Source organism: Rhamphochromis sp. 'chilingali' (genome assembly GCF_963969265.1).
Source record: "Rhamphochromis sp. 'chilingali' genome assembly, chromosome: 20".
NCBI lineage: Eukaryota > Metazoa > Chordata > Actinopteri > Cichliformes > Cichlidae > Rhamphochromis > Rhamphochromis sp. 'chilingali'.
The window spans coordinates 8,204,216-8,230,635 of NC_137947.1; the positions used below are offsets into that span (position 1 = coordinate 8,204,216).

Sequence of the window (26,420 nt, forward strand, 5' to 3'; positions counted from 1 at the left end):
GCAGAAATCAGCCCAGGGGGCATTTTTCTTTTTAGTCTCAGTTTCCTGTTCTTAGGTGAAATGAGTGGCATCCAGTGTGGTCTTCTGCTGCTGTAACCCATCTGCTTTAAGGTTCAACATATTGTTGCAGAAGAAAATGCTCTTCTGCACAACTTGGTTGTGAGGAGTGGTTGGGTTATTGTTATTGTCCTAGCAGCTTTAAGCAGTCTGACAGTTCTCTGACCACTGGCATCAGCAAGGGATTTTCACCCAGAGATTTGGACCCCCCTCTGTAAACCCTATGATGGTTGTGTGGGAAGATCCCAGTAGATCCCCAGTAGTACAACAGTTCCCAGTAGAACTATTGTACCTAACATTTAAAGTGCCTTAAGATCTATGCAGAAATAATGTAGGTCGATTGTCCTACATAAAAAAATAAAATAAAATGGAATCCACACTTCTGTAAATGACACATTTATTTTCAAGAAATCTTTTAAATATTTGAAAAATTTCAAAGAAACCGCAACAGACAGTTGGTTTTTTATATATATATATATATATATATATATATATATATATATATATATATATATATATATATATATATATATATATATATATATATATATATATATATATATATATATATATATATATATATATATATATATATATATATATATATATATATATATATATATATATATATATATATATATATATATATATTCAAATAATAACTGCACCTTTATTTATTTATTTTTTATTCCTTTTTAAATACATGTACCTGTTAAAACAATTATTGTTTTATTAAGCGGTGCAGACCCCCAATCTCCTGGTGTGAAAAGGCACTTCACTGTGTGAGAGGAAGTCAGGAAGGTGCGGGGCTGGAGCAGCCATCAGGGTTGAATTGTTTAAAAAGCATCATTATACTCATTCATGCAACTTATGGAACAAAAAAAACAAACAAACAAAAAACAAAAAAAAAAAAAAAGCACATCAAAAAACAAAACAAAACAAAAAGTACAGTCAAGCACCCAGTCAGAGGGAAATAAATCTCATGGATAACACGATGTAGTATAAAGCTCTGAAATTTTAAGTAGTGAGTGGAGAAATGTCCTCAGATGTATCTCCCAGCAACTCGTGTAGTTTTATTAGTCGTATTTCTGAGTTCATTCCCACACAAAACCAATGTCTCTTGATTCAGAAAAACAAAGAAAACAGTTCAGTTCATTTGCCTGTGCTACAGGTTTTAAGTGTTTTTGGTTAGCTACAAATCTCAAAGTGTTACAGCTGAAAATGGAAATGTGCTCCAGTCGCAATATGGCAGTCAGAGGTCTGAGGTGCGGATTTAAGGGCTTCTGTGGTGACGCTGCCTTGCCTCATTGCTGTGACAGAAGGGCATTCCTGTTGGCCTTCATTTTCTCAAGGCGCTTTACTAGGTGGTTGTTGGTCATCTCCATCTCCTCTACCTTATCTAAAGCTGTGCGCAGCTGTGGGGGAGCAGAGGGAGATAACACAGTCAACATTCTGCCACATCAGGTTTGTGCTCTGGGCTAAATCTGATTTAGGTGTTGTTACCTCTCTTTGAATTTTACGTTTTTCTGCTTTAAGTTCGTCCTCGATTTTCTCTGCGTTATCTGCCGCTGCCTTGTACCGGGAGACTTGCCCTTCAAGTCTGTTAATCTGGGGGAGAAAAAAAACAAAAACAAAACCCGGAACGGATTAGTTTCCCATTTTAGCCACAATACCAACTTTTTTACTGAGGTTTCTGCAAAACATTTCACTTACATTTTGTTCCATTGTACCCATTTCCTGTTCTGCTTTTGAAAGCTTGAATTTGTATTCACTAATCTGTCTGTTGGCATCTCCTACAGAGAGCAGAGTTTCAACGTTAAAAGAAAAAGGGGTGGTTGCGGTTTAGCTGTCGTGTAAGTCGGGTAGCGAGGTCAACTTACTCTGCATTTCAATAAGGTGCAGGTCTGTACCGTTTTCCATCCTCTCCCCATCTGTGTACGAACTGTCCACCTTTGAGTGTTTCTGTTTCTCCTCCTCCAGCTGATTCTTCAGTTTCCTAATCTGAGCCAAAAGTTCGTCCTTCTCCTCTGCCAACTTCCGTAGCCTGACATCTACAAAACACAAGAAGAGTACATTTAATCAAGCTGAAAACTTTAGTCTTTTCCAAGGAAAAATTAATGAAATGCCTAACTTGCTGTAAACATTCCCACTATATAGGCAACAGGTGGTCCAACTCACCCAGTGGACCCTCTCCTGCAGACTCCAGCACCTGGGCGGCCTCCTGGGAGACCAAAGTGATCCCTGAGGACGGAGACTCGTGGTTGACATCTCCGTTTGGTGTACCATCTGGGATGATGACCAGCCCATGTTTCTGTAGTTAAGGAAAAAAAAGCTAGCTGAAGCCTTGTTCTATTATACTTTTTTTTATAGGATACCATCCCGCACAGTGAGTGCTGTGGTTCCAGGATGTAACAGTTAATGATTTTAGAGGTTTAAACGTGTGGATCAAGACATTCATTCCAATGTTTTACACCCTGACACTGCACAGGCTGCACTAATCCAAGCCTGAAAGCACAAACTGGACTGAAACAACAACTGCTTGATGAGAATAATGATGGCTTCAAACAATGTTCTGCTTGTGTTCTGACAGGTTTTGCAAAACACTTTAATATTATTGCAAAATTTGATATCAGATAACGTCACCCCATCTGGCAGTGGGTAAAGAAACATGACTCTAGTTAAATCTATTGAACGGTTACAACAACACGTCCTAGCAGTGTGCATTCTCATCATCTGAACTCACATTGCTGTTATTGACTGCTTTTGAGATCCAAGTACTACAGTGATAATGTTTGCATACATTAGGAATTTTATTTAATGAAATGTAGTCAGGGTCAAGAACAAATTCAGCAGTTACCAAAAGTTATGCACAAGTAGGAAGCAGGGGAAAAAACAAAAAAACAACTAATTAAAATAAGTGAAACAGCAAAGAAAGCGGAAAGAAAAACAAAGCGGTGGAAGTAAAAAGTATAACAACAAAACAGCAGGCTTAGTTCCAAGAAGAACAAAAAAAAAAACAACAAAAATCTTTTGGCCAGCAGCTCTTTCCTGTAACCTTTATTTTTTTTTGTCATTCGGTTGACCTACCTCTCCTGCTTTGGATTTCCCCTTGATGTCAGCGAGCTCATCTCTGAGCTCATCTCTTTCATTCCTAATGCAATCAAAGTACTCTTTCTGCCTCTCTAGGGCCTGGCCACATGGATGAGAGAAGACAAGAGAGAGGAGAAGAGGCAGAGAAGTTGGATAGACTTTGGATAGACATGCAATGCCACACATGCTGGAACAAGACAGGTACCATGCACAAACATGCACTGTGCATATCGAACAAAGAAGAGGGACGTAATAACAAACAGCACACGAGCAGAGAAGGACAAGGTGACGAGCTTTGAGGGTTAAAGGGAAAGATTAAAAGGAAAGGTAGAGCACAGGGGGTTGAAAGGGCACTGCTTCTGATTCTCACAAAAAAACAACAACTTTACATTAACACGATGCTGACTACATTAACAAATTGACCGATTCACAGATGGAACATGCATCTCATGCTGCAATTTATGGACTTAATGTCTCTTAGAGTTCACATGACCATCCTTCCAGAAATGTTGACCACAGCAGGCTTTAACGCCGTGCCAGTACACTGTTATTGTTAGCTGAGGCCACACAATCAAACTGAAATCTGTTATTTTGACATGCAAAAATCCAAACCGTATGTGAATGGGTTCTGTTATGTGCTAATGCCTAAGGGTCTCCATCATGCAGAGACAGCATGAGAGGCAAAAGAGCTGGAGCGGAGAGGGGGACAAAAAACCCCACAGCCATCGATTGCCTCTCATGTTCTGTCAGAGCAAAGGCATGGGACCTCCTACCGCAATCTTTTTGTCCTTCCAGTTTATCGTTTCCTGCAGGTCAAACACCTCTCTGGTGAGGGCATCTAACTTAGTCTGCATTTTCTGGCTCTCCTGGAGTGGTGTTGAGCAGCAACAAGAGGACACAACACAGGACAGGAACAAAACAAGAAAAACTGAATGGAACAAAGAAGTGAAAATGCACATGTATAGAGACAAAAAGACAGACACTGGTGAAACAGTGTGAAAAGACACTAATTAGAGCAGATATAGCTGGAATAGGAATAGATATAGAAATGAATGATTGATAGGATATATGGAATGAGAAGAACTGTCAGAGCAATAGACAGGATCTATGGTAGAGGATCTAGAGGCAGGCCAGTGCCAATCAGTCCTTATCAAGCTAGCGCAGTAGTTTCCGAACATCTTCCGCAGCCAGTACAGACACATCAACACTAGGCTGAAAAAAAAAAGTTTAAGGTTCAACAATACCTCTATAAGCTCATCTCTCTGGCGGATTCCCTCTTTCAGTTCTTCTTGTTTATGCTGGAGAACTGTACATGTGTGTTTTTGTCTTTCTAGATCCTGAAAGCACAGACAGAACATTTTAGCCACAACTCTTCTGTAAAGAGTTTGGGACGTTACAGGTTACCACACGGGAGATTTATCACCTTCGACTTTTCTTCCAGCTCCCTCTTCATCTCTGACATTTGCTCCTCCATCTCCTCTATGACATCCTTGAGTGTGTCCACTTGATAGATGAGGTTGGCTTTGTCGTTGTCCAGCTGTGCATTCGATACCATGGCTTTCTTGTACTTCTCCTCTACCTCTGTGAGTGACTCCTGATAAAGGTTTGCAACATGTTAATACGTAAAAAAATTAATTAATTATTTCACACTCCACCTACATGCAACAGGTGCGTTCTCTGGTATAAGAACAGCTTTTGTAACACATCAAACATGAAATGGCCAAACATGCTACACATGTTTAAGTTTCAGATTAATAAAAAGATATTTAAAATACAAAACTGCTATTAAAAATACTGAATATGTAATTTGGGACTATGTAATGCACAAATGGTGAAAATGATCATACAATAATAAAAATGCCTTCAACCACTTTCAGCAGTGAAATAAGGCAGAAAAAAAAACTATGAGTGCACCAGAAAGCAGAAAACCAGTTAAAAGTGCACCAGTTGTATCCAACTATCAAGAACATAAGATTGTTAGTAAACTACTCTTATCAATAAAAACATACAGTTTCCTTCCTTAGAGGACAGGAAGTTGCGGTGAAAGTCAGTGAGCCAGAGGGCCATTGAACCCTGTGCCAAAGAAAGCCTGGGTGGAAGAAATAATTTGAAAGAACGACTGATCTGTCAGCAGGTGGAGCTTTTACTCTTCTTCTTAAGACATTAAAAACCAGCACTAACTGAGGGAGTGTCTTCATTTAAGATCAAAACAGGAAGAGGGAGAAGACCATGCAGGAATAAAGAGTCATTGCGCAATTCTGACTGGTAGCAGGCAAAGAAACAGCTGTGGTGTTAGGAGCTACAGGACAGACTTCAAGGGGTGTGAGTGGGGAGGCAGTGTGAGTTAGTGAAGTCATGCTGCTCCCAGAGGACAAGAGAAGACATGCTGTGAGCTCAAGCCCCTCTACCTTCAGCTCTTTAAGCCCTTGCATGTACCGCCCTTCTACATCCTGAATCTGGTCCTTTAGTTCATAGATATCCTGTAGAGCAGATGGAGGGAATGGTTGGGGTGAACTGGGGCATCAGAGAGGTTGGGGAGTATAAAAGGGAGAGACAACAAAGCACCCGTGCTGCCATGTCAAACAGTCCAGCTGACATACAGATGCCCACTTAGAGACAGACAGTGTCATGGGCACATGTCCCATCCAGTCCTCCCATGCACACACACAGAAAACTGGTTAAAGCAGACACAAAGAACAGCAGGAGGGCAGCAGAGGCAACGCTCCAGAAGGAATATGTGTTTACATAAAAGGCTCAAAAACACAATAATCAAACATCCAAAATCAAATTGGAATTTTGTGTGCTAACTTCTAATCAGTTATTCACTAATTATTATAGAAAAGTGACACTGTGTGTATTTGAACTTCTTACCCTAAGTTCACTCAGACTGGTGTCGGGGTCGTAGGCGCTGCTGGTGTCTGTGCTACCTCGACGTGATGAGGTACCACCCAGTGATGCCAGGGTGGCTGCCGAGAGGCCTGGGGTGGCACACCGGGAGGATGGCTGAGGACATAAAGTACCCCAAACCCCAGTGAGAAAAACAAACGCAGCACAGCACAGCAAAGCAATCATCTGATACTACATGGCTCTTGAGTAATCCTGTTCTATTCAAATCCACCTGAAAGAGAAACCAGCTCAGACTCCCAAACGGCTGTTTGTATACACTAGGTTACTTTTATTCCCATTTTTTTGTGCTTGCATGTAATACAGAAAATTAATTCCCAGTGGAATTTGATTTATTGATGACTCAGACATTACATTTAATTTTTTTTAATTAACTTTGTGATGAGGAGTGCAATAGTTGCAACCAGAAAAAGAAATGTGTCTGGTGTCATTCTGCTCTCCACATTCCTTTGTATAATTGTACTATAGTTGTTTACACACACACACACACACACACACACACACACACACACACTTTCTTAGCGCTACCTGGTGAAGCTGTATGTGCGATCTGAAATGAAACACTCGCTAACCCTGCCTCGCGTTGATGTGAGATAACATGATAATAACACAGTGAGGGTGACACGCATCCTGGCTCTACCCAGGATGCACCCTTGCCTAAACCAAACAAAAGCCTCTCTAACAGTGAGAAATGATCCGATGGAGATCATCTTCTGGTGTGCGCTACATGTCTGAAAAGCAACAATATTCCGACCTCTTATCCCCAAGACTGTCCAAAACTGTCCTTTGAAGACATCTGTTATAGCAACCTCTGCATGACTCAAACAGGATGTACAGAAGTCTTGTGCGATCCCTCAAATCTCTATAGGTGTAGCAAAATATGTAAATAGGTGTAGCAATTTATCAAAACGTAGCAAAATTGAAATTGAAACCAAACAATTAAGGATGACTGTTGTACCCGTACTTATTTTGGTGATGTTTTGAACTAATCAAATTTGGATTCATTACTCCATAAAACATGTTGCCACTGATTTTCGGTTCGGTTCTTGTAACCTGGCACACCTCAGGCTTTTCTCCCCGTTCCCCTTACTAAACAACAGCTTCTTGACAGCCACACTTCTGCTGAGACCATTTCTGAGGCTTTAGTGAACAGTACGTCAGATGGGTCTTTCAGGTCCTGTGTCAGGTCTATGCCCTATTTCTTAACGACCTCTAAGGGTCTGTCTTCTTCACTTGTTCCATTTTCTGCCTGTCAAACTTTTAAATTAGGGCATTTTTCACAGTTTCAACTAAGAAAAAGGGAACAAATGATTTGTTTTTACTTCAGGCTGCTGGCAAGACGTCTGTTATGTGTAGAAATGATACTGGTTATTATGTGTGTGTTTTTTTTTTTAAATACCTGAATGATTCATAGGTCAGTGTTAACTAGCTTAAAAATTATTTTGCACAGTATCCCCAAAACACCATCATTGGAGATCATTTAATTCTTTGCTTAAGAAAAAAAAAAAGTAATGGCACTTACTCTACTATAATCTGAATACTGCTTGTCACATTTTTCATCCAGCTGCAAAGCAAGCAAGAAAAAAACCCCATCAGTTTAGTTCATATTCATGCAATAAATTAGGAACATACAACCTGTATGGTCAAGCTTGAAGCCGTTTCCTCATCTGTAAAAGCAGTTTACAAGTTAATATGAGTTAGGTAAAAGTGCTGCATGTTCACAAAAACTACAGAGCTGACAGCTGATCAAGACACCAATACATTAGATACCCAGCAGTCCATGCTGCAATCACAACCACTGCAGTGGCCCACAGCACCCTACTATCAATAACAGATTAATTTCCACACAAAAACAAACAAAACAAAAAAATATGAATGAGTTTTAAATACCAAATATAATTTTTAATCGTGCGTAAGCCACTTCTGTCATTTTTATTTGTAAGTAATTTGTGTTAGACTCCATTCCCAAGCACACCGTCTGGAACTTTGTTCAGTCACTTACAGCATCCAAATCTGGAATACTCAAATCATCAAGGTCAGACACAATACTGCCTCTTCGGTTGGAGCGGCTGAAATAATCAGCGGCCGATTCACTAATGTCCAAGAGGTCAGAAGACTACTTACAACAGGCGCAGGATGAAGAGAGAGAGAGAGAGGGAGAGAGAGAGAAGAAAGAGGCAGAGACAGGATAAGAGAGGGCCACTGAGTAAAACACGAGACAGGATAAGTACACATGAGTATTACATTATTGATGCCCAGTACAATACAATTAAAAAAGCAAAAGCGCTTAAGTTTACTGCCACATCAACTACCCCATTACTACAGCTCACCCCACTGTCCCTCCTGCCTCTGCTACCGCGTTCCTGGGACACACTGCTGACAGTGTCATCATCTGAGGAAGACTGACACAAATACGCACACAGACAAACGTCACAAAATGAGGAATCACTGTACTTTTATACAGCAAACAGCAACTGACAGAATTCCAAGTCTTGGTCTTAAATAGAATTGATTTACTTTAAAGCAGCAGTAAGAAACCTAATTCAATTTTATGCATTTAGGATAATTATCTCAGATGCATCAGCTGGACCAAAGTTAAACCTTGCTACAACTTCTCAGCCTGCACAGAACTGTTCACACACTTGTCACACAAAGTCTGTCAAAAATGCTTTCCTGAAACGGTGAGAGGAGGTGAGGAGGAGGCTGTTAGCAGTAGGTTTTTGGGTGCTCTCATGCAGATTGGCGGTGGTTTTAAGGTGCTCACCACAGGGCTGCTACGAGTGGAGCTGGCTCCAGAGGAGTACCAGCTGTATTCAGAGGGCTGTGGATGGGATGAGGAGGAGGACAGGATCAGCATGGAGCCAGACATCACACTAATGGCATAACAGTAAACTGCTGTGGGATGACAATGCAAAAATAACGTGGTTCGACAAACAGAAGACTTACAGCTCTTGAACTGTAGCCTGAGCCGTAAAGGCCAGCGTCGTCGCAAATAGAGGCCTGAGGGTACACGTGGGAGACAACGTAGGACTCAGCAAAACACGAGAGCACACATAAATCTATGACGCACTAGCTAAACAGACTCTCTTTTAGCCATGCAATAAACAAATACTTGGTTTTCCAACTTCAGCTTGGTTTCAGTGCTCCACATCAGAAGCCTTGGCTTCACACAGACTTCTGTCTTATCTAACCGAAGCACAAAAATCTGCCCACAGATAAGTGCGCAGAGTCCAGGAGCTAAATATAAGCAGACCCAGCCACACTGGGCATCCAATCTCATGTACGTGGCTGTGACAGAGGGGGGAGGTCTGCCTCTGAAGGCAACTAGAAGCGTGCAGAGATGCTGGCCACTTAGAGAACAAAAACTGACCGTGCTGTAGCTGCGAGACAGCCCTGTGCCAGTGGTGCAGGGTGAGGAAGTGGTGGCCTGTTGGAGAGGAAAGGAGCAGGGAAAGGTCACCTTAGAGGACAGAGGCAGACCATTGTGGAAAAGTGAGGCGGTGAGAGAATAAAGAGAAGCAGCGAGTGGAAACAGGACGAATGTTTTGCTGAACCTAACACATTTAGGACTTTGAGCTCAAAGTGTGATAAGACATGACATGTCCATTTAAATAACACCCTGGTCATAGTAATTTACATGAATTCAAATGATTTTAAGAAGTGTGGGTATAAAGTTCTGAGCAACACTATGCGCCAACTGGTATGTTTCTCTCTACCCTGATTATTATGACACACAAACAATGCCCCTTATTACAAATATCTAACAAATATGTAACACATAAAAACTCCACTAAACGACACCATGCAGACAGGAATAGTCAGCTTCAGCTGGCTCCATTTTCAGTGAGTGTCTGTCAACTAAAAGTTGCACAGCAAAGGACCAACCCGATAGGTAGAGGTGGAGAGAAGAGGTGGTGGTTTGGTCTTTGTTAGGCTGGTGTAGTTCCTCTGATCGTGGTACAGCCCAGTCTGGAAGGATATAACCACCAACAGAAATTTCATCCTCTGGTGTGTGTTTTATTAACACTTCTTGATCTATGCGCCACTTCACACAGTGATGACAAGGGTAAAGTCAGCTGCCAAGAAAATACCACTGCAAGCCACCACAATGACTCTACACCATCTCCATGCTTGAGATCACAGCCAAGACAACAACACTGACCAGAAGGTCTTTCTTTGAGGGCCGGGATGAAGCCTTCTTATGGCTATGCAGATCATTGTACACAGAACTCTGTTCAACACAGAAAAACAATGCAAAGAGAAAGAAAATGCAGCTGTAATGGGAAACAGGAACTTCAAGAAAAAGAAAGTTATAAAGAATGGCAAACACCTAAGTTTCATACAGTGGAGCGTGAACTCTTGAGCGCAGAGCTAGTAGAGATGCCATCAGACTGAGGAGGAGAGACCACAGAATTATGATCGGATAAAGATTAAACAACAGAAACAACCAAACGAAAAAAAAAACATCTGGGATGCTGTTAGGTCAACTTCTACAAATGCATGCATATGTTTGGTGTACTAGACACATAACTGTGTTTTGAAAAAGCTTTTGGTAATGCTGAACTGTACACCCTGCTATTCTTACACAGTTTAGAATCTGTGACTTTGTTTCTTTGTCTGCCAACTCATGCTGTACGACCAGAAACTGAGCAACCAAACTTGACACGCACACTGCCACTCAGGCCCCACAAGGTTCTTTATCCATTTCAGATATGATGTTGTCATTATATCACCTGGCAACCGCCTAACAATGGACATTTATGTGCCTATAACACCTTTTAAAAGCATTGCATCGTTTGTATTTATGACAAAATCCTCTCTCTAGATAGATATAAATATCTATCTGCAAAACTTCACTTATGTGTGATATATTATGAGGCCATCAGGGTGCCTGTCAACAATCTAGGAAAACTACTAAAATTACGTATAACCGTAACATGACATTATATTGCCCTTATATTACCTACAACACCTCAGGAAAGCACTGTATCACTTTTATTTCACAGCCAAGACCACAAGCAGGGCAAACAATACAGTACTATGAGCATATACTAGTGGGTAGAAATATACCATTATGATATCTAAGAACCAGTGTCAATGTGCATGCATTTCCAGCACAAAGAAAAAAAAGAATTTAAAAGCTGAAAAATGTCACACCAAGTTTTCTTATGAATGAATCAGAATCATAAAGCCAGGCATTCAGAAAATATCATGGTGCAAACTGCACTGAAAAGGCATTTCAAGATTAGTAGATGAGAAACTTCAACAAAAAAGGTAACTACTCTAAAACAGTTGCCATCTAGGAGTTAGATCTGCTTGCAAAAATAAGGTTAGGTGAATCTACTATTTAGCCTTCAAACTACTCTCACACATATGCACAGAGAACAAACCAAGGCATCTTTTCTGCGGGAACTGGATTGACTCTTAGACCCCAAGTCACGTATTCCTGATGACGACGACTTAGAATAAAAAACATTAAAAAAAAAAGATAAGCAGGGAATTTCTCAGAGAAAACTAAAGCAACAGTCAATACTGTCAAAATAAAACAGTTCAGCCAAATCTTAATATATATAACAACTGGTTTCCACACAAGAGCAACGGCTTTCACACATTAGTGTGCCCCTATGAGTGTGCAGTCTTAATAAACCTGGCAGGGGTGTATTATGTACGCACCCTGTAGCTGCGGACTGACGTGACATCATCATCCAGCCCCTGTTAATGTGGAAATATGGAGTCACAGTAGAAAAGCAGATAGAGAGAGACACACATGAGTGATGAGAGATTAACTGTATGCCTAAAGGGGAAATAAGAAAAGGAAATAGAGGGAGACAAAGAGGAAGTATGTAGGGGAGATACAGACCCGCTGATGACGGCTGCTGGATCTACTACTACTAGAGGCTCTGGCTTTTTCTGCGTCAGCCTAGATTCAGGAAGGAAAGTTGGAGTGAAAGCAGAGAGATCACTGGAACACTTGGTTGCTGTGCAAAGCCCGAGCCATTCAAAAAAACCTCTGCGTGTTTATCACCAAATGGGTGTCATAAACATTTGCAAATGTTAGCCTTTTCAAGCAAAACGGCAGGATTAATGATAAACTAGACATGCTAATATATTACAAACCTTTGTCTCATTAAACAGCACACAGTGAAAACCTATTTTCTGCATCAACACACCAACACAGATTAATTTCATGCAGAAGTAGTTCATAAACATTTAAGACACTATCATTTCTTAAGTAGCTGGAGGAGTACAGCTAACGGTCCAAACCGCCTCCTTACATACAGACTCACCCACTCTAAATAAAGTCAAAGGCCAAAGCCTGCTCTCCAAATACACAGTCACAGATTATGGTGTCTCCAAAGCAAATACACTGTTGAGGCATATTTCCACAGTGAGGTACATAGTAGTCAGCAAGTCAAGTGTAGCTAAATTGTCAGGGTTGACTGGGACTCAGTCCCACACAACAGGCTGTGTTAGTGGAAATGGAAGCAACAACACTGCCTCACTGGCCTACCATCCACTGGTGGATCTGACCCCATTTTCTGCTGCTACTGCTGGATGAGCGGTAAGAAAGCTGGGCAGAGGGAGGAAATGCCAGGAAAAACATACAATCATATTTCATTCAAAACTGCTGAAACGGAAAAACTGGGTGACATTTAAACCAGGAATAGAAGATTTTTTTGTTGATTTGTGGACATGCAGCACTTTCATTTTTTTCTTTCCATGGGTATATTTCTGTATGTGAACTGTCACTGTAGACTTTCTTTTATGCTATAAAGCCAACAGCTTGTAGATCGTCTGCTGTGGATGCAGATGAGCACTTTGCAAACAGGAGGTAGCGACAAAACATTAAAATGTGATTAGCAGAAAGAAAACAAGACCAAATCCCATAGTAAAATTACAAAACATTTGTGCTAACAGACACAGCAGTAAATCAGAGTACCTGATGGCCTGAATTACGGTCAGAGTATCTTTGCCTATCAGGTCCACTTACCTCTTTCTGTTGCCGTTCAAGTTCCCTCATTCGAATGTCTCTTGCCTCTGCCCGAGCCGCCCTCTTTGCTGCCAGCCTCGCCTCCGCCTGTAACACACAACATGAACACACCTGTCAATCTCAAATGGAAACTTATAAAAGGTATAAAAGAGACAGCAGAGCGCTGCAATAAAAATAATCACACTGTAGAATTTACATGAGTATGTTTGGATATTGAACAGTTTCCTGTAAAAGAGAAGGCATCTGGCAGACGTGGGTTTCTTCACACTCGCTTGAAGGTCGTGCTGTCACATAAGATGAAGCCCTGCTTAGTTTTAACAACACATCAACAATAACAAATCACCAAAAACGACCTAGTTTATGGATCTACCAGGATGATAAAGACAAATTAGTGCTTATTTAAAAAAGAAAATTATAATAAAGAGATTTGTTTTTATTTCACAAACACTGCTTTAATCACACAGTAGAGACCACTCAATGTAACTGTAAAATGATCTGCTCTGTAAATACCTTATTCTTAAGCAATATCAAAGATTTCTCTATTGAACTTTTTTGTTTTGCCTCGACAAAAATAACATTAATATTCGCTGATTTTGTTGTTGTTGTTTCTAAACTCAAATATTGCTACAGGTGCTAAAACGTCTGTCTTTTTACGGTATGGAAACTTTGCAGAGTCCATATTACATTGTGGACCAGCTTCCTCTGTGCCACAGCTCCCGTTGAGTGCTTGGGATGCCTCATCCCCACCAACATGTGCTAACCATTAGCTTCAGGAGGGCTAATTTAAAGCCCTCACAAGGGGAGATGCCGATAGCGCACAAATAAACTGAGAAGCAGAGCAAATAGAAAAAAAACAAACAAACAAAAAAACAACATGAGTCAGCCTGAAAACAATTTCACAATATCCAAGTGACCCTGAAGCACAAAACAGCTATAAATAAAAGCTAACCTGAATACCAAAACTCCTCTTTTATTGCACAATTTGTTGTAGTGAGTCAGATTATAAACAGGAGATAATTTTACAGAGCATGGAGGCTAATGTGAGCAACCCCTTCACAGCTCCGATTAGACACAGGTGACTATGTAGCCTAGCCTTTCATTGGGTACTGAATACGGCATACCAAACATGCTCTGAAACTAAACATGCCACAAACAGAGAATGGCAAACTTGTTCGTGAAACTATAAGCTCTTTATCTCTAGCTAAAAGGCAGTCCATAAATACTGGGGGTAGTGTGTACAGTATCTCACTGCAGACAAACACTGTCAGCATTCCAGCAATTTCTTATCTCCACTGCCAGAATCGAACGCCTGTGGACATACGCTATTCCCGTTTCAATAATAGCCTGAAGCGCACAAACACAATTTAACAATCTTGTTTAGCAGATGAATTATCATTTAATCCTAACAACAAATACAAGCTAGAGATGTTCATATCCAGACATGTTTTAATAGATTAGTATCAGCTAAAATACATTAACCAAACTCTGATCTTGTCCTTGCTGCATTTCCAACTAAAGCCTGCCAGTGTTCTCTTCTTAAAAGACATTAGGGATCAACACTGCAAGCAGTTCACTGCTCTGTGACTGAAAACCAGAGTGCCACTGTGAAAAATTATTTGGTCACAGAAGTGACTCAACTCACACTCAGGCTGGCAAAATTAGTTAAGTTCCAACAAAAACAAACCCATTAGTAGGGCTGGGCTATATCATACCGTTCACGGTAATACCGGTGTAATTTTGGGCAACGATAGGAAAATGAAATATCGTGATAGAATTAGAGATGGACCGATCCGATATTACGTATCGGTATCGGTCCGATACTGACCTAAATTACTGGATCGGATATCGGAGAAAAATAAAAAATGTAATCCGATCCATTAAATATCACGAAAGCACCTCACAAAACTTGCAACACGCCGTAACTCGCCTCAGAACGTTAGCACATCGGAGCAGTAGGCATCACGTGATAGAGCGGCTGTGGGATGCTGGACCTGTCGGTGGTCTGGATAGCATTTGGAGCTTCGCTAGCAACCCGGCATTTCATCTCCGACAAAGTTATCCCCGAGAGAAGTAAAGCAAGTGTGTAAGTCCATCTCTGAATGTTTGTACAGCATTCCTGCGTTAAGCTTAACAAACGATATATGGAGCGAGTGCCTCTTCTTGCTGCTACTTCAATCATGAAACTGCTTAATGATCAGCTGATCGGCTTTTCTGTCGCGAGTCCGTCTCTCTTGTTTGTTTTTGGCCCACTTTGCACCAGAAAGAGGAAACCAGCGGCTGAACAACAGCAGCACGTTTAAGCTTGATAAGCTGTTGTTAGAATTTATTTAATATTACTTTCTACACCAGGATCTTTTTCTACGTAGCTGACGGCTGGTAACTGTGCAGGGGCGGATCTAGCAAAGTTTAGCCAGGGGGGCCGATAGGGCATTAACAGGGAAAAGGGGGCACAAAGACATACTTTTCTTTCTTATTCTCATTTAAAATGTCTAGCTTTTAATAAATAATTATCTGACACCCAAAGTTTTAATTTGATGTAAAATGAATAGAAGTCCATTACTGTATATAGTAACTATTAAGTCTAATATATACAGTGGGGCAAAAAAGTATTTAGTCAGCCACCGATTGTGCAAGTTCCCCCACCTAAAATGATGACAGAGGTCAGTAATTTGCACCAGAGGTACACTTCAACTGTGAGAGACAGAATGTGAAAGAAAAATCCATGAATCCACATGGTAGGATTTGTAAAGAATTTATTCGTAAATCAGGGTGGAAAATAAGTATTTGGTCAATAACAAAAATACAACTCAATACTTTGTAACATAACCTTTGTTGGCAATAACAGAGGTCAAACGTTTACTATAGGTCTTTACCAGGTTTGCACACACAGTAGCTGGTATTTTGGCCAATTCCTCCATGCAGATCTTCTCGAGAGCAGTGATGTTTTGGGGCTGTCGCCGAGCAACACGGACTTTCAACTCCCGCCACAGATTTTCTATGGGGTTGAGGTCTGGAGACTGGCTAGGCCACTCCAGGACTTTCAAATGCTTCTTACGGAGCCACTCCTTTGTTGCCCGGGCGGTGTGTTTTGGATCATTGTCGTGTTGGAAGACCCAGCCTCGTTTCATCTTCAAAGTTCTCACTGATGGAAGGAGGTTTTGGCTCAAAATCTCACGATACATGGCCCCATTCATTCTGTCCTTAACACGGATCAGTCGTCCTGTCCCCTTGGCAGAAAAACAGCCCCATAGCATGATGTTTCCACCCCCATGCTTCACAGTAGGTATGGTGTTCTTGGGATGCAACTCAGTATTCTTCTTCCTCCAAACACGACGAGTTGAGTTTATACCAAAAAGTTCTACTTTGGTTTCATCTGACCACATGACATTCTCCCAATCCTCTGCTGTATCATCCATGTGCTCTCTGGCAAACTTCAGACGGGCCTGGACATGCACTGGCTTCAGCAGCGGAACACGTCTGGCACTGCGGGATTTGATTCCCTGCCGTTGTAGTGTGTTACTGATGGTGACCTTTGTTACTTTGGTCCCAGCTCTCTGCAGGTCATTCACCAGGTCCCCCCGTGTGGTTCTGGGATCTTTGCTCACCGTTCTCATGATCATTTTGACCCCACGGGATGAGATCTTGCGTGGAGCCCCAGATCGAGGGAGATTATCAGTGGTCTTGTATGTCTTCCATTTTCTGATGATTGCTCCCACAGTTGGTTTTTTCACACCAAGCTGCTTGCCTATTGTAGATTCACTCTTCCCAGTCTGGTGCAGGTCTACAATACTTTTCCTGGTGTCCTTCGAAAGCTCTTTGGTCTTGGCCATGGCGGAGTTTGGGGTCTGACTGTTTGAGGCTGTGGACAGGTGTCTTTTATACAGATGATGAGTTCAAACAGGTGCCATTCATACAGGTAACGAGTGGGGGACAGAAAAGCTTCTTACAGAAGACGTTACAGGTCTGTGAGAGCCAGAGATTTTCCTTGTTTGAGGTGACCAAATACTTATTTTCCACCCTGATTTACGAATAAATTCTTTACAAATCCTACCATGTGGATTCATGGATTTTTTTTTCACATTCTGTCTCTCACAGTTGAAGTGTACCTCTGGTGCAAATTACTGACCTCTGTCATCATTTTAAGTGGGGGAACTTGCACAATCGGTGGCTGACTAAATACTTTTTTGCCCCACTGTATATATATACCCTAGTAAGCTATAGTACTTTTTCCTTTGGGAAGGTACCATCTGTGCAGTCTGCAATTCTGTTGAAGAAAGATGTTGAATTTATTTAATATTTTAATATATTGAAAAATAATTGATTTCTGTGCATTTTTTTTCCCCACACTGCATCAAATTAAGGTTGATTACGTCGATTAAGCATCATGAGGTGGAGCGTGAGGGGTGGTTCCCTATTTTTTATTTATTTATTTTTGTTGTTGCTGGGAGTTGGAACCCTATTAGTTAGGTTGCTTAATATTTACGCTAAGTACTCTTTAAAATACCAGAATAGGGAGGATGGTGTAGGTTTAAGTTTATTAGATTGATCAGTATTGCTGAACTATGAAATATTTTTTTTGCATACAGGTATAACAGAATATCTTTAGTGTAGTTGTTGTTTTAAACTTGAGTATGAACTTATACAAAATGCAGCAAGATATTTAAAAAAAAAACAGTTTTGTTGATTAAAAAACACTGTATCGGATTCATATCGGTATCGGCAGATATCCAAATTTATGATATCGGTATCGGTCATAAAAAAGTGGTATCGTGCCATCTCTAGATAGAATATGGGTAAAACGCGCATGCGCAGTGCCTTTGTTTACATATGCACACGGCGGCGACGCAGAATGAGAAGAGCGAAAGTGGATCGTTGAATGAAACGGATGAACCAGAATTGATTTGTAAAAATGCTGCAACTTCAGTGGTGTGGAACTGGTTTAGCTTTCGTCCGTCAGATACACAACAAAGCACTATTTTTAGTAGAGCATGCTAGCGGGCCGTGTTGTTTGGAAAATACGGCACACTTAAACTCAATCCTTTGATTTTTCTGAAAATCGACAGTGCCCCTTATAATCCCGTGGGCCTTATGTATGAATTCTGGTTGTGTTTACTGACCTCGAAACGATTTTATGTCGTACACGGCGCTCGAAAATCTGTCAAATGTTTTAGTACGACTTTGCTAAGCTACGAACCCGCACCGCTTGATGGATTGTCGGAGCATTACGGCTATATTAGGCAGGCGCCTCGCGGAGTGATACGTACTGTGCTTCAACATAATATTACCGTATTGTGTGTGTGTATATATAACCTCTTTTTAAAGTTTTGTGGATATTATACATGGTTATGCTGAGGATATGTCGGCCAGTTTCCACTGGAAATGCCTTTTGGTTAAACTGTCAGCAAGGAATTTGCATTTGCACTGTTACGTCTTTATATAACTTTAATGCACATAAAAAACAGCTGCTTGTTTAAGTGAAAATACATTGATGGGGTTTTTTGCACTAATAAAGTTGGGGAGTTGTAAAGCATGTTGTCTAGTGTCAATTATATCGTCAGTCATATCGTTATCGCAAATTTCCAAATGTATATCATGATAAATATTTTTGGTCATATCGCCCTGCTCTACCCATTAGTCCTCCTTTCTCTTTGCTCATTAGGAAAGATGCACCACTGACTGACATCTGCAAATAAGATGACATTTACCAATGGAAGAGGCTGATGTTTCTATCTTCCGTTTCACACCAGTGTTCAAAGAGAGAGTGATAAATACAGAGTTCTTTGTTACCCCCACACAAATGGAAAAGGGAAAAGAGAGAGAGAAAAGAAACCCCAAACAAACCAAAACACACACCCCTAAACACACACACAAAAAAAACAATAAATAAACTAAATTAGCAACAGCAAGAGCAGACAGTTTTTTATTTTCAACATTGTTATCAGGCCAGACCTTCACAATTGGCACAACCATACTAATTAGCAAAGATAAGTACCTGTTAGTCGGTGCAGACTTTCACTTTCACTGTTTAAAATGACAACATCATTGGCTAAATATTAACCTCAACTCCAAATTAAGCCCTGTTATTGCCTGGTTTCTGTCACTCCTGCAGCCTGTACAAAGACTCATAGCGATGTAGAGGGAGCAATGAGTAGACAGCAAGTAGACAGTCTAACACCACAGTATCAAGAGTTAATTTTGATTAATAATAATTTACCAACTTCATGAACATATAATAGCAACTCCAATATTTTGAGCAAGTCGCTTATGAAAAATAAGTTGTGGTTTGGATGTTCAGTTTTATTTGGGGATATATGTGGTAGCCATGTTTTTGCCAGAACAGACGTTTGACCTACGGTAAACTTAATATCCTGCACTGTGATCTGTACAAGGTGAAAAAGGAAGTAAAGTTGCAAGTGTGTAAGAGAGACCAAATGAGAAAGCAAATGAGATGGCTGGCCGTGTGCTCTGCACCTGTTGATCTGTCTGACAGTATGACCTGCTCTGCACAGCAGCACAGCTGAGCTTCTCTGTCTGTCCTATCTATAGACTGGCCCATCCAGCCTTGCTCTCTGACTGCCACATCATGGGCCTGAGAAGGTAACCCGAGCAGTAGAAGTTCGCCATTAAACACTCCTCCTACACTTGAGGCAATAAGATTAATCCACCATATGGGGATATTCACCAAAATTCAAGTAATAAGAAATGTAACAGAAGGCTCCTTTTCCTCTGGTTTATGTCAAAGTAAAGTGACTTGAGTGTTGGGAATAGTGTTGAGAAAACACTTCAAGACATCTGAGCTCTCTGAAAATGTGAAACTTATTAAAAAAAGAAAGAAAGAAAAAAAAAGAGCAGATTAATCGGTACACGATCTATAAAATGCCACTGTAAAACCTGAAGCAAAACACACACTGTACAAGAAGTTAATGTAAATGTCAAAGTTATTGTAAAATTAAAAATAATTATGTGGAATGAGGAATCTGTATTCAAGGTTACTGTAATTAAACCCCAATTCTCTGCAAAATAAAAAAACAAACAAAAATCTTTCAGTCTGTAATAACTGGAAAATGCCGGGCTGTGAGAAACTGACCAATAACTTTTTAATCACCTACAATTCTTCATAATAAATTCAGCAGTAAATGCTGAAATTTATGTAATATTAATATTTAGATAACATACTGTACATTATCGCAATCTGAAATGAAACAGTCAATATCGAGCTTTTTAAATTGACCTTTATTTATGCAACAATCTGCTAAACAAGATTGTTATGTTGTGTTTGTGCGCTCCATAGGAGACTCAATGCCACATTTACAAGGGAGGTCTGTTTGAGCTTGTTTTAACTCCAGTGGAAATAATTATGATAGCTGATTAGTATGTCCTCTATACTAGTCCTGTAAATAGCAAACCACCAGGTCTCGGCTCTCTTTGAATTATACTCAACCAGTCCTTGAAAATGCTAACTCCTCTATGTCTTACTTTTAGAAATCCAAATAATAATTGTTAAAAACAGGTTTTAATGGGGATAGGAGTGGTAGTGATTGTATCCCAGCAGCCATCCAAACGCTTATGAACACAGACTGTAATAGGTGCTTTGTTCTTTGAACTCTTAACACTCCTAACCATATAAGGAAAGTTGTACACTTTCCATTGCAACAGCGACTTGGTGATATCACAAATGAAATCAAATGGACTATGAACTATAGTTTGTGCACAGACACTCCTCTCTCTACATCAAAAAAGACATGCATGGCTTTGTTCAAATAGTTGACTCCTTAGATCCCTATCTGAGGGACAACACCTATGAGGTGATAATCTAATTCTAATACTTGTCCCCTGCTTGATTTGTAAGCTGCCAGTATTCCAAAGATTGAGTGCCCAGTAATGTAAGGGGCCTCAAAACTAGTCTGGTGATGGTGCAGGCTCAAATTCACAGTCACTCTCAGTCGGGGACTGTGCCAAGACTTTAGACTGGTCGACTTTTGGCTCTCCTGACCACAAGGTAGGAGCTGCAGAGGTTTAAGAATCTGGGCAGGTGGTGACGTGAAACAAGTTAGACACTGACCCCTTGAACTCCCTAAACAGTCTAATCTCTGGTTAGCAGCACAAAGAGAATGAGACTTAGGACCTGACTGGGAGGGTTGGATGACTCATGTTTCTATGATGAGCCTGTGTAACTATAAAGAGAGCAAATGGAGCCTTGTGCTTAGAGTTCAAGAATGAGGAACTGCACCGCTTTCGATCATCAAAGACTTCGCTCTTAAAGGTCAATATAAACATCAACTAAAGGCTGATATTTATCGTTAGGTTTAAGCTTTTAAAGGCAAGAAATTATCTGATTTAGCCTAAATTTTACAGGAAAAAAAACCTGCAGAATCACTATTACATGCAAATATGAATTTAAAGATCCCTTTAAAAACTATTTAAAACAATACAACAAGAACCAAAAACAATATTTGCTTTTTCTGCTGTTATCCACAATATTGTGGAGAAAAGTGAAGGAATGAAAGGCTTGTAGTGGAACAAAATGGAATAATCCCAGGGCATGTTGTTACAAGCCAGGCAGCTTTTTTCTTTGCCTGCGTTTTTCCTTCGTGAACAAAAACACTACAAGTGAAGTCAACCTCTGTGGACTCCAAAACAGCCGTCTTCACTTGCTTCACAACTTAACTAGAAAAACACAAACATCAATATCTAAATATAGATATGAAGGTTTTTGATAATGCAACTTTGAGCACCACACTTCAAATTAACATCAGTCGCCCTGCAGTCTTCGTACACCTCTCTAATTCAATGTGCTGTTAAACTAAACTGATAGCTAACCTAGTCTGAAACCTGATAGATTGCATACAAGTTCTGCTGAGTAGCCTTTGGTCTCAACTTTCAACCAGTTTTTCAAAAAACAACACTGGAACATCAGTAAGGTCAGCCAGGTTACTCCAAACCTGGGCTCTAAAATTGTTAGCTCAATTTCAAATGGTGTAAAAGCTATTGGTAAATACTTTCCACAATCTCTCAGGCCAAAAGATAATTAACATTTTTAATTCTTTTTGTTTGAATTCACACAAATGTAAGTAAAAAAAAATACTTCTGTCTTCTTGAAATGTTTCACATTGATGAAAAATCATTACGATGACCTGAGTTTTTTCTTTGGTTTAAGTAATTGCAATGATAGAATAAGGGTTACAAAAAGTAAGTAGACACATGCATTTACATTATAAAGCTTAGGCAAAAGATTTAATCGCCATGTTCAGTTTAAAAGGGCTCTCACAAACCATAATGCTGCTTAGGCAAGCATATGAGTACTGACAATGCTCTTAAGAAACTACTTGGTACTACAACTGGTAGTTTTAAAAAGTGATGGTTCTGTTGCCCGGGTTAGCCACCCTTAAATTGACAAATCAGTCTTCTGTCTATACTTGAAGCCCCCATTATCTCAACGAGGATAAACAAGAACATTTGAGCTGAATAAAAATCTGATTTGCATTGATTCAGATTGCATAAGGGGAACCTTTTATGGAGAAAGCATCCCAGGTTCATTGCAGTAAGCTTCAAAATTAATGTAGGTGATGAATGACCTTACCTCACGAGCAATGCTACTCAGCGCTTCATCCTCTGCTGAGAACCGATCTTTTAGAGGAGCACGCTTTCTACCAGTGCCTTGTGTCCCCATGTTAGTACTGGAACTCATACTGCGTAAGCCCAGGAGATGGAAACGTGTGTTAATTCCTGGAGGAACAAAAGCAGATAAAAATAATTTCAACAAGTCAGTAAACAAAGTCAAATGATAGAATAATTAGACATATGCCTTTTGGCTGTGTTTCACAGTGTATGCGTTCTGCACTCCCAACTCAGACACTTCATATCTCTTATTTTCACTCCTGCAAAAACAGACCCTTGTATGGCACCCACAAGGGCTTTGGATAAACACTTGTGACTGACATGAACCAGCTTTAATGTGACATGCATATAGAAGGAGCTCTGGTAGCTTAAACCAGCCAGAGATACCAACCCAAAACGCAGCATGATAAAGTGTACAGAATGAATAACACAATTAATTAAAAAAAAATAAATCTACAAACAATACCTGTCCACTGATTACGCTTGCATTTTAAGTTGATGTAATGGGTATTCCACATGCGTTGATAGACATAAGAGTAATATTAGAGTTAACATTATCACTAGACAAAAGCCCACTGTGGATGGCTGGTACAGACACGGGGGGGAAAACGCCTAGTTTAGGATCCGGCTGAGTCAGAGGATCCAAGTGAGACATGAGCACTCCATGCAGACGTTTGATGAGCTAAACCGCGTAGGTCCAAGAGTCAAACGCACTAATCACAGACGCTGCAGGCAACTTAACGAATACTGATCCTTGACAAAGAATAGGGTGATTAGCCACCCATCATTAATCAGCTGGGTTAAGTTACCACCCACTAATAAAGCTGGAATTACCCCCTGTCATATAAGCAAAATAACGGCCTCAGCTGGGTTAGAACAAAAGTAATGCAATGAAGTGAGGCAATGTGTTGCTCCTTAGCGTTAGCTACCAGCGTTAACTACTGTTAGCTAGCTCTTTGCTGAGCTAACTGGGAGTGCTAACTAGCATTTCGTCGTTCCCGAATTCATATTTGAAAAGTTCCCTTATTAGGTTCTCATTGAGCTTTCAGCCCAGCTAACGCTCTAGAAAACGAGAACTATTTAGACGTGTCCATCCCCCGGCAATGACCCCCACCCCCCAGTCCCGAAGACCTACCTAAAGCTAGTTCACTTGTTTAGCTGGGTAGTTAGCTTGGATAGCTAGTGGGGCTAACCTCGACTCTCCAGAGACAGACAGGGCAAATTGGCACTGATCCTCCAGTCATATTTCCCAGCCCCCCAAAAACAATACCTCACCTTCGCGACACCTTTAAATAACCCGCGATACTGTCGAGGTGTTATCCCTTGTCTCCTGGAGTTTCAGGGGTGAGCCATTCGGGTTCTCTTCAGAGATTGTTAGTGTTTTTGTCCGCAGTGACAGCTGTCATCAGTCCGCCTTTCCACCGCTCCTCACTGCCCTCCTTACCCAGTTTCCACACACACTGGTTGGTTCCAAAGGACCCGGATGTTGGAAAAAATTAGGGTGTGATGCTGCGTTCACGTCCCGCAAGAATAATCAGAATCTTAACTTTTTTTCAAACTGATGCAGACCTTCTAGTTTTTGTATTACCATATAATAATTTTAGGCGATAGAAACATTTCTTTCTTTAAACGAGAAATAAATCAACCCTCTTGTATTGTTATTACTATATAAATATCCCTTTGTATTGGACAGTTTCTTGCTTTGATGAGCAGACTTTGTTAAGCTTGCTCACAAATGATATGATATCTGTAAAGCTTGTATCTTTTAGCCCATATTTAAGTACAGTATAAATTTAATGTAGTTGAAAATGTAGTGTAGAATATATTGTATGTAGACTTTTGCCAAAATATTATCTTATTCAAAAAATTCCATCCAGTACATGTTATTATTTTATATTATTATTATTATTTCTTTTTTATGCAATGTTATATTTTTAATTTCAGCATTTACTTTTTTCCTTGTCAGAAGTTTAGTTTGGCCTTATTGATGGGGCTCGGGGGTCCAGACCCACCCACTAAAGATGGTGTACCCCTTCATCGGATTTCTACTGATATGCTTCAACTGTAAGTTCCATTAATTCATAGAAGTTGCTAATAAAAACAAACAAAAAAACACCCTCCATATCGGTTAATAATATTTTAGTGCTTCTTCAGCAATCATGTAACCATCATGACTGAGGAGGTCATGCTGGTAACCTTCATGTTCCTTTGAAACTAAACAGAGGTCATTCATCAGCTGGTTCAGCTATATTGTATGAATGTAATTAATAGAACAAACCGAATACTCCAATGAACTTGGATGTCCGTCCAATAGCATATGGTGTGCCACCAAAGCTGCAGAGGTTACCTAGGAAGGTCAAAGGGCACTGTAGTCACGGCTACATAGTTTGTCCACATGAGGGCAGTAATGTATAACGATTTGTTCTGCATTATGTAAAAATGCAGTGCTGTATGGAGTTACGCCATACTTTCCTAATTGTATGATGTGGATGCAAACATTTATGTCGTTTAATTTAAATGCTGAAGTTACCTGTTTAACAAAATATAGATGGCAGTCTGACAGAGCCAAAAAAAACCAACCCAAAAACAAAACTTATACAAGGGCAGTGACCTAATATTTATATGTGTATGCATGAGAACAGTGCAGAAAACTAGTGTCTTATTAGCAACAACTCCAAGAATATATGCAAACAAAGTACTGTTTATCTCTCTTTGTGTTTTTAGAGCACTTGAACACCTGCAAGGGATTTTCACGCAGAGAACCTGTGTGGGAATTTCCTGACTGACACCCATAACACAGGTTACACGAACTCACACACACACACACACACGCACGCACGCACGCACGCACGCGCACGCACGCACGCACACACACGTATTCTTATTTTCCCTCATTACAGGAAGCTAATACTAATGACTGTTTTGTCCCTGATCGCCTCTCTCTGTTTGCTGCCGTGCAGACAGGGTTTACTGGAGTCTTAACCCAAAGACAACATCAGCCACACTGTCTCCACACTTCTACTCCTGATTAACTTTCTATGTAGTCATCACTTCAAGCACTAATTAACTACTGCAGCTGTAATAGCTAAATAAATAGGCAACAGATGCACAAGATTGGGTTCAGTTATGCAGCTGCTCATCAGTCACTGATAATAGCGATTGCAGCTCTTTGTTTTTCTGGCTGCTATCTTGGCAGAACATAGAATCATTGCATGTTTGGCAAACTGCCTCAGATGCTATTTCTTGGATTCTTCAACACAGTGTTTTACTGTAACAGGACAAAGCAAACAGCCACGGGACTTGGATATCAGTCTAAAGTAAATGATGTGTGTGAATATCACCGGACAAGCAATAGTGGAGTGGGTGGAGAAAAAAACGGAAAGCCTTGAGGCAGCCAGACAGTACTTAAATGTGTTTTCCTAGTTTTATGGCAGTTTTGACTCATAAACACTTAAACACTTGGCTTGTTTTCCTGGGACCGAGAGGCGTGTACTCAGCTGCAGCAAATCTTAATGTCACTCTCCCTGTTTATAGTATCTTTAACTGACCTTATCACTTGCTTCTCTCAATTAATACGCATTGTGCAATAGCATGTATTTTCTTAAAATATGCTGTTGAGGGTGGATTTGTATAGTTTTGGATGGTATACACCATCAGTTGGTGATCAGTGGTTGGAATAGCCTCCCGCTGCGCTAACAAGACTGAGTGAATTGTTAACTGGTCTGGTCTGTCTTTAAGCCAGAGTGTGCACAGAAAAGAA

At 40.4% G+C, this 26,420-nt stretch overlaps 1 protein-coding gene across 8 annotated transcripts; it reads right to left on the reverse strand.

The window, feature by feature from the left end:
• Nucleotides 1–693: 693 nt before the first annotated feature.
• Nucleotides 694–23,746, reverse strand: lrrfip2 (leucine rich repeat (in FLII) interacting protein 2). Of its 8 annotated transcripts, XM_080869357.1 has the most exons (27): nucleotides 23,127–23,744; nucleotides 22,623–22,768; nucleotides 13,043–13,129; nucleotides 12,563–12,622; nucleotides 11,912–11,971; nucleotides 11,725–11,763; nucleotides 11,442–11,510; nucleotides 10,395–10,442; nucleotides 10,214–10,282; nucleotides 9,937–10,020; nucleotides 9,422–9,478; nucleotides 8,998–9,051; nucleotides 8,816–8,872; nucleotides 8,382–8,453; nucleotides 8,054–8,167; nucleotides 7,574–7,615; nucleotides 6,019–6,150; nucleotides 5,556–5,627; nucleotides 4,571–4,741; nucleotides 4,392–4,484; nucleotides 3,921–4,013; nucleotides 3,145–3,246; nucleotides 2,236–2,368; nucleotides 1,938–2,108; nucleotides 1,771–1,850; nucleotides 1,561–1,665; nucleotides 694–1,472 (listed from the first exon to the last, which is right to left on the reverse strand). In XM_080869357.1, the coding sequence occupies exons 1-27, from the start codon at nucleotides 23,176–23,178 to the stop codon at nucleotides 1,362–1,364; spliced, it is 2,373 nt and encodes a 790-aa protein (XP_080725483.1). In that variant the 5' UTR covers nucleotides 23,179–23,744; the 3' UTR covers nucleotides 694–1,361. The 8 variants fall into 8 exon arrangements, with proteins under 8 accessions (XP_080725483.1, XP_080725485.1, XP_080725484.1 ...); XM_080869359.1 differs by lacking the exon at nucleotides 5,556–5,627 and having other exon boundaries at nucleotides 23,127–23,746; XM_080869358.1 differs by lacking the exon at nucleotides 11,442–11,510.
• Nucleotides 23,747–26,420: the final 2,674 nt, after the last annotated feature.

Bases quoted from the DNA above. Each gene is read 5' to 3' on its own strand.
- lrrfip2 (XM_080869357.1), bottom strand. From the start codon at position 23,178: ATGTGGAATACCCATTACATCAACTTAAAATGCAAGCGTAATCAGTGG. The intron at 8,873-8,997 runs GTAAGTCTTCTG...TCCCATCCACAG, and splicing joins CAGGCTACAGTTCAAGAGCT to CCCTCTGAATACAGCTGGTA. The intron at 1,851-1,937 runs GTAAGTTGACCT...TGCTCTCTGTAG, and splicing joins GCACCTTATTGAAATGCAGA to GAGATGCCAACAGACAGATT.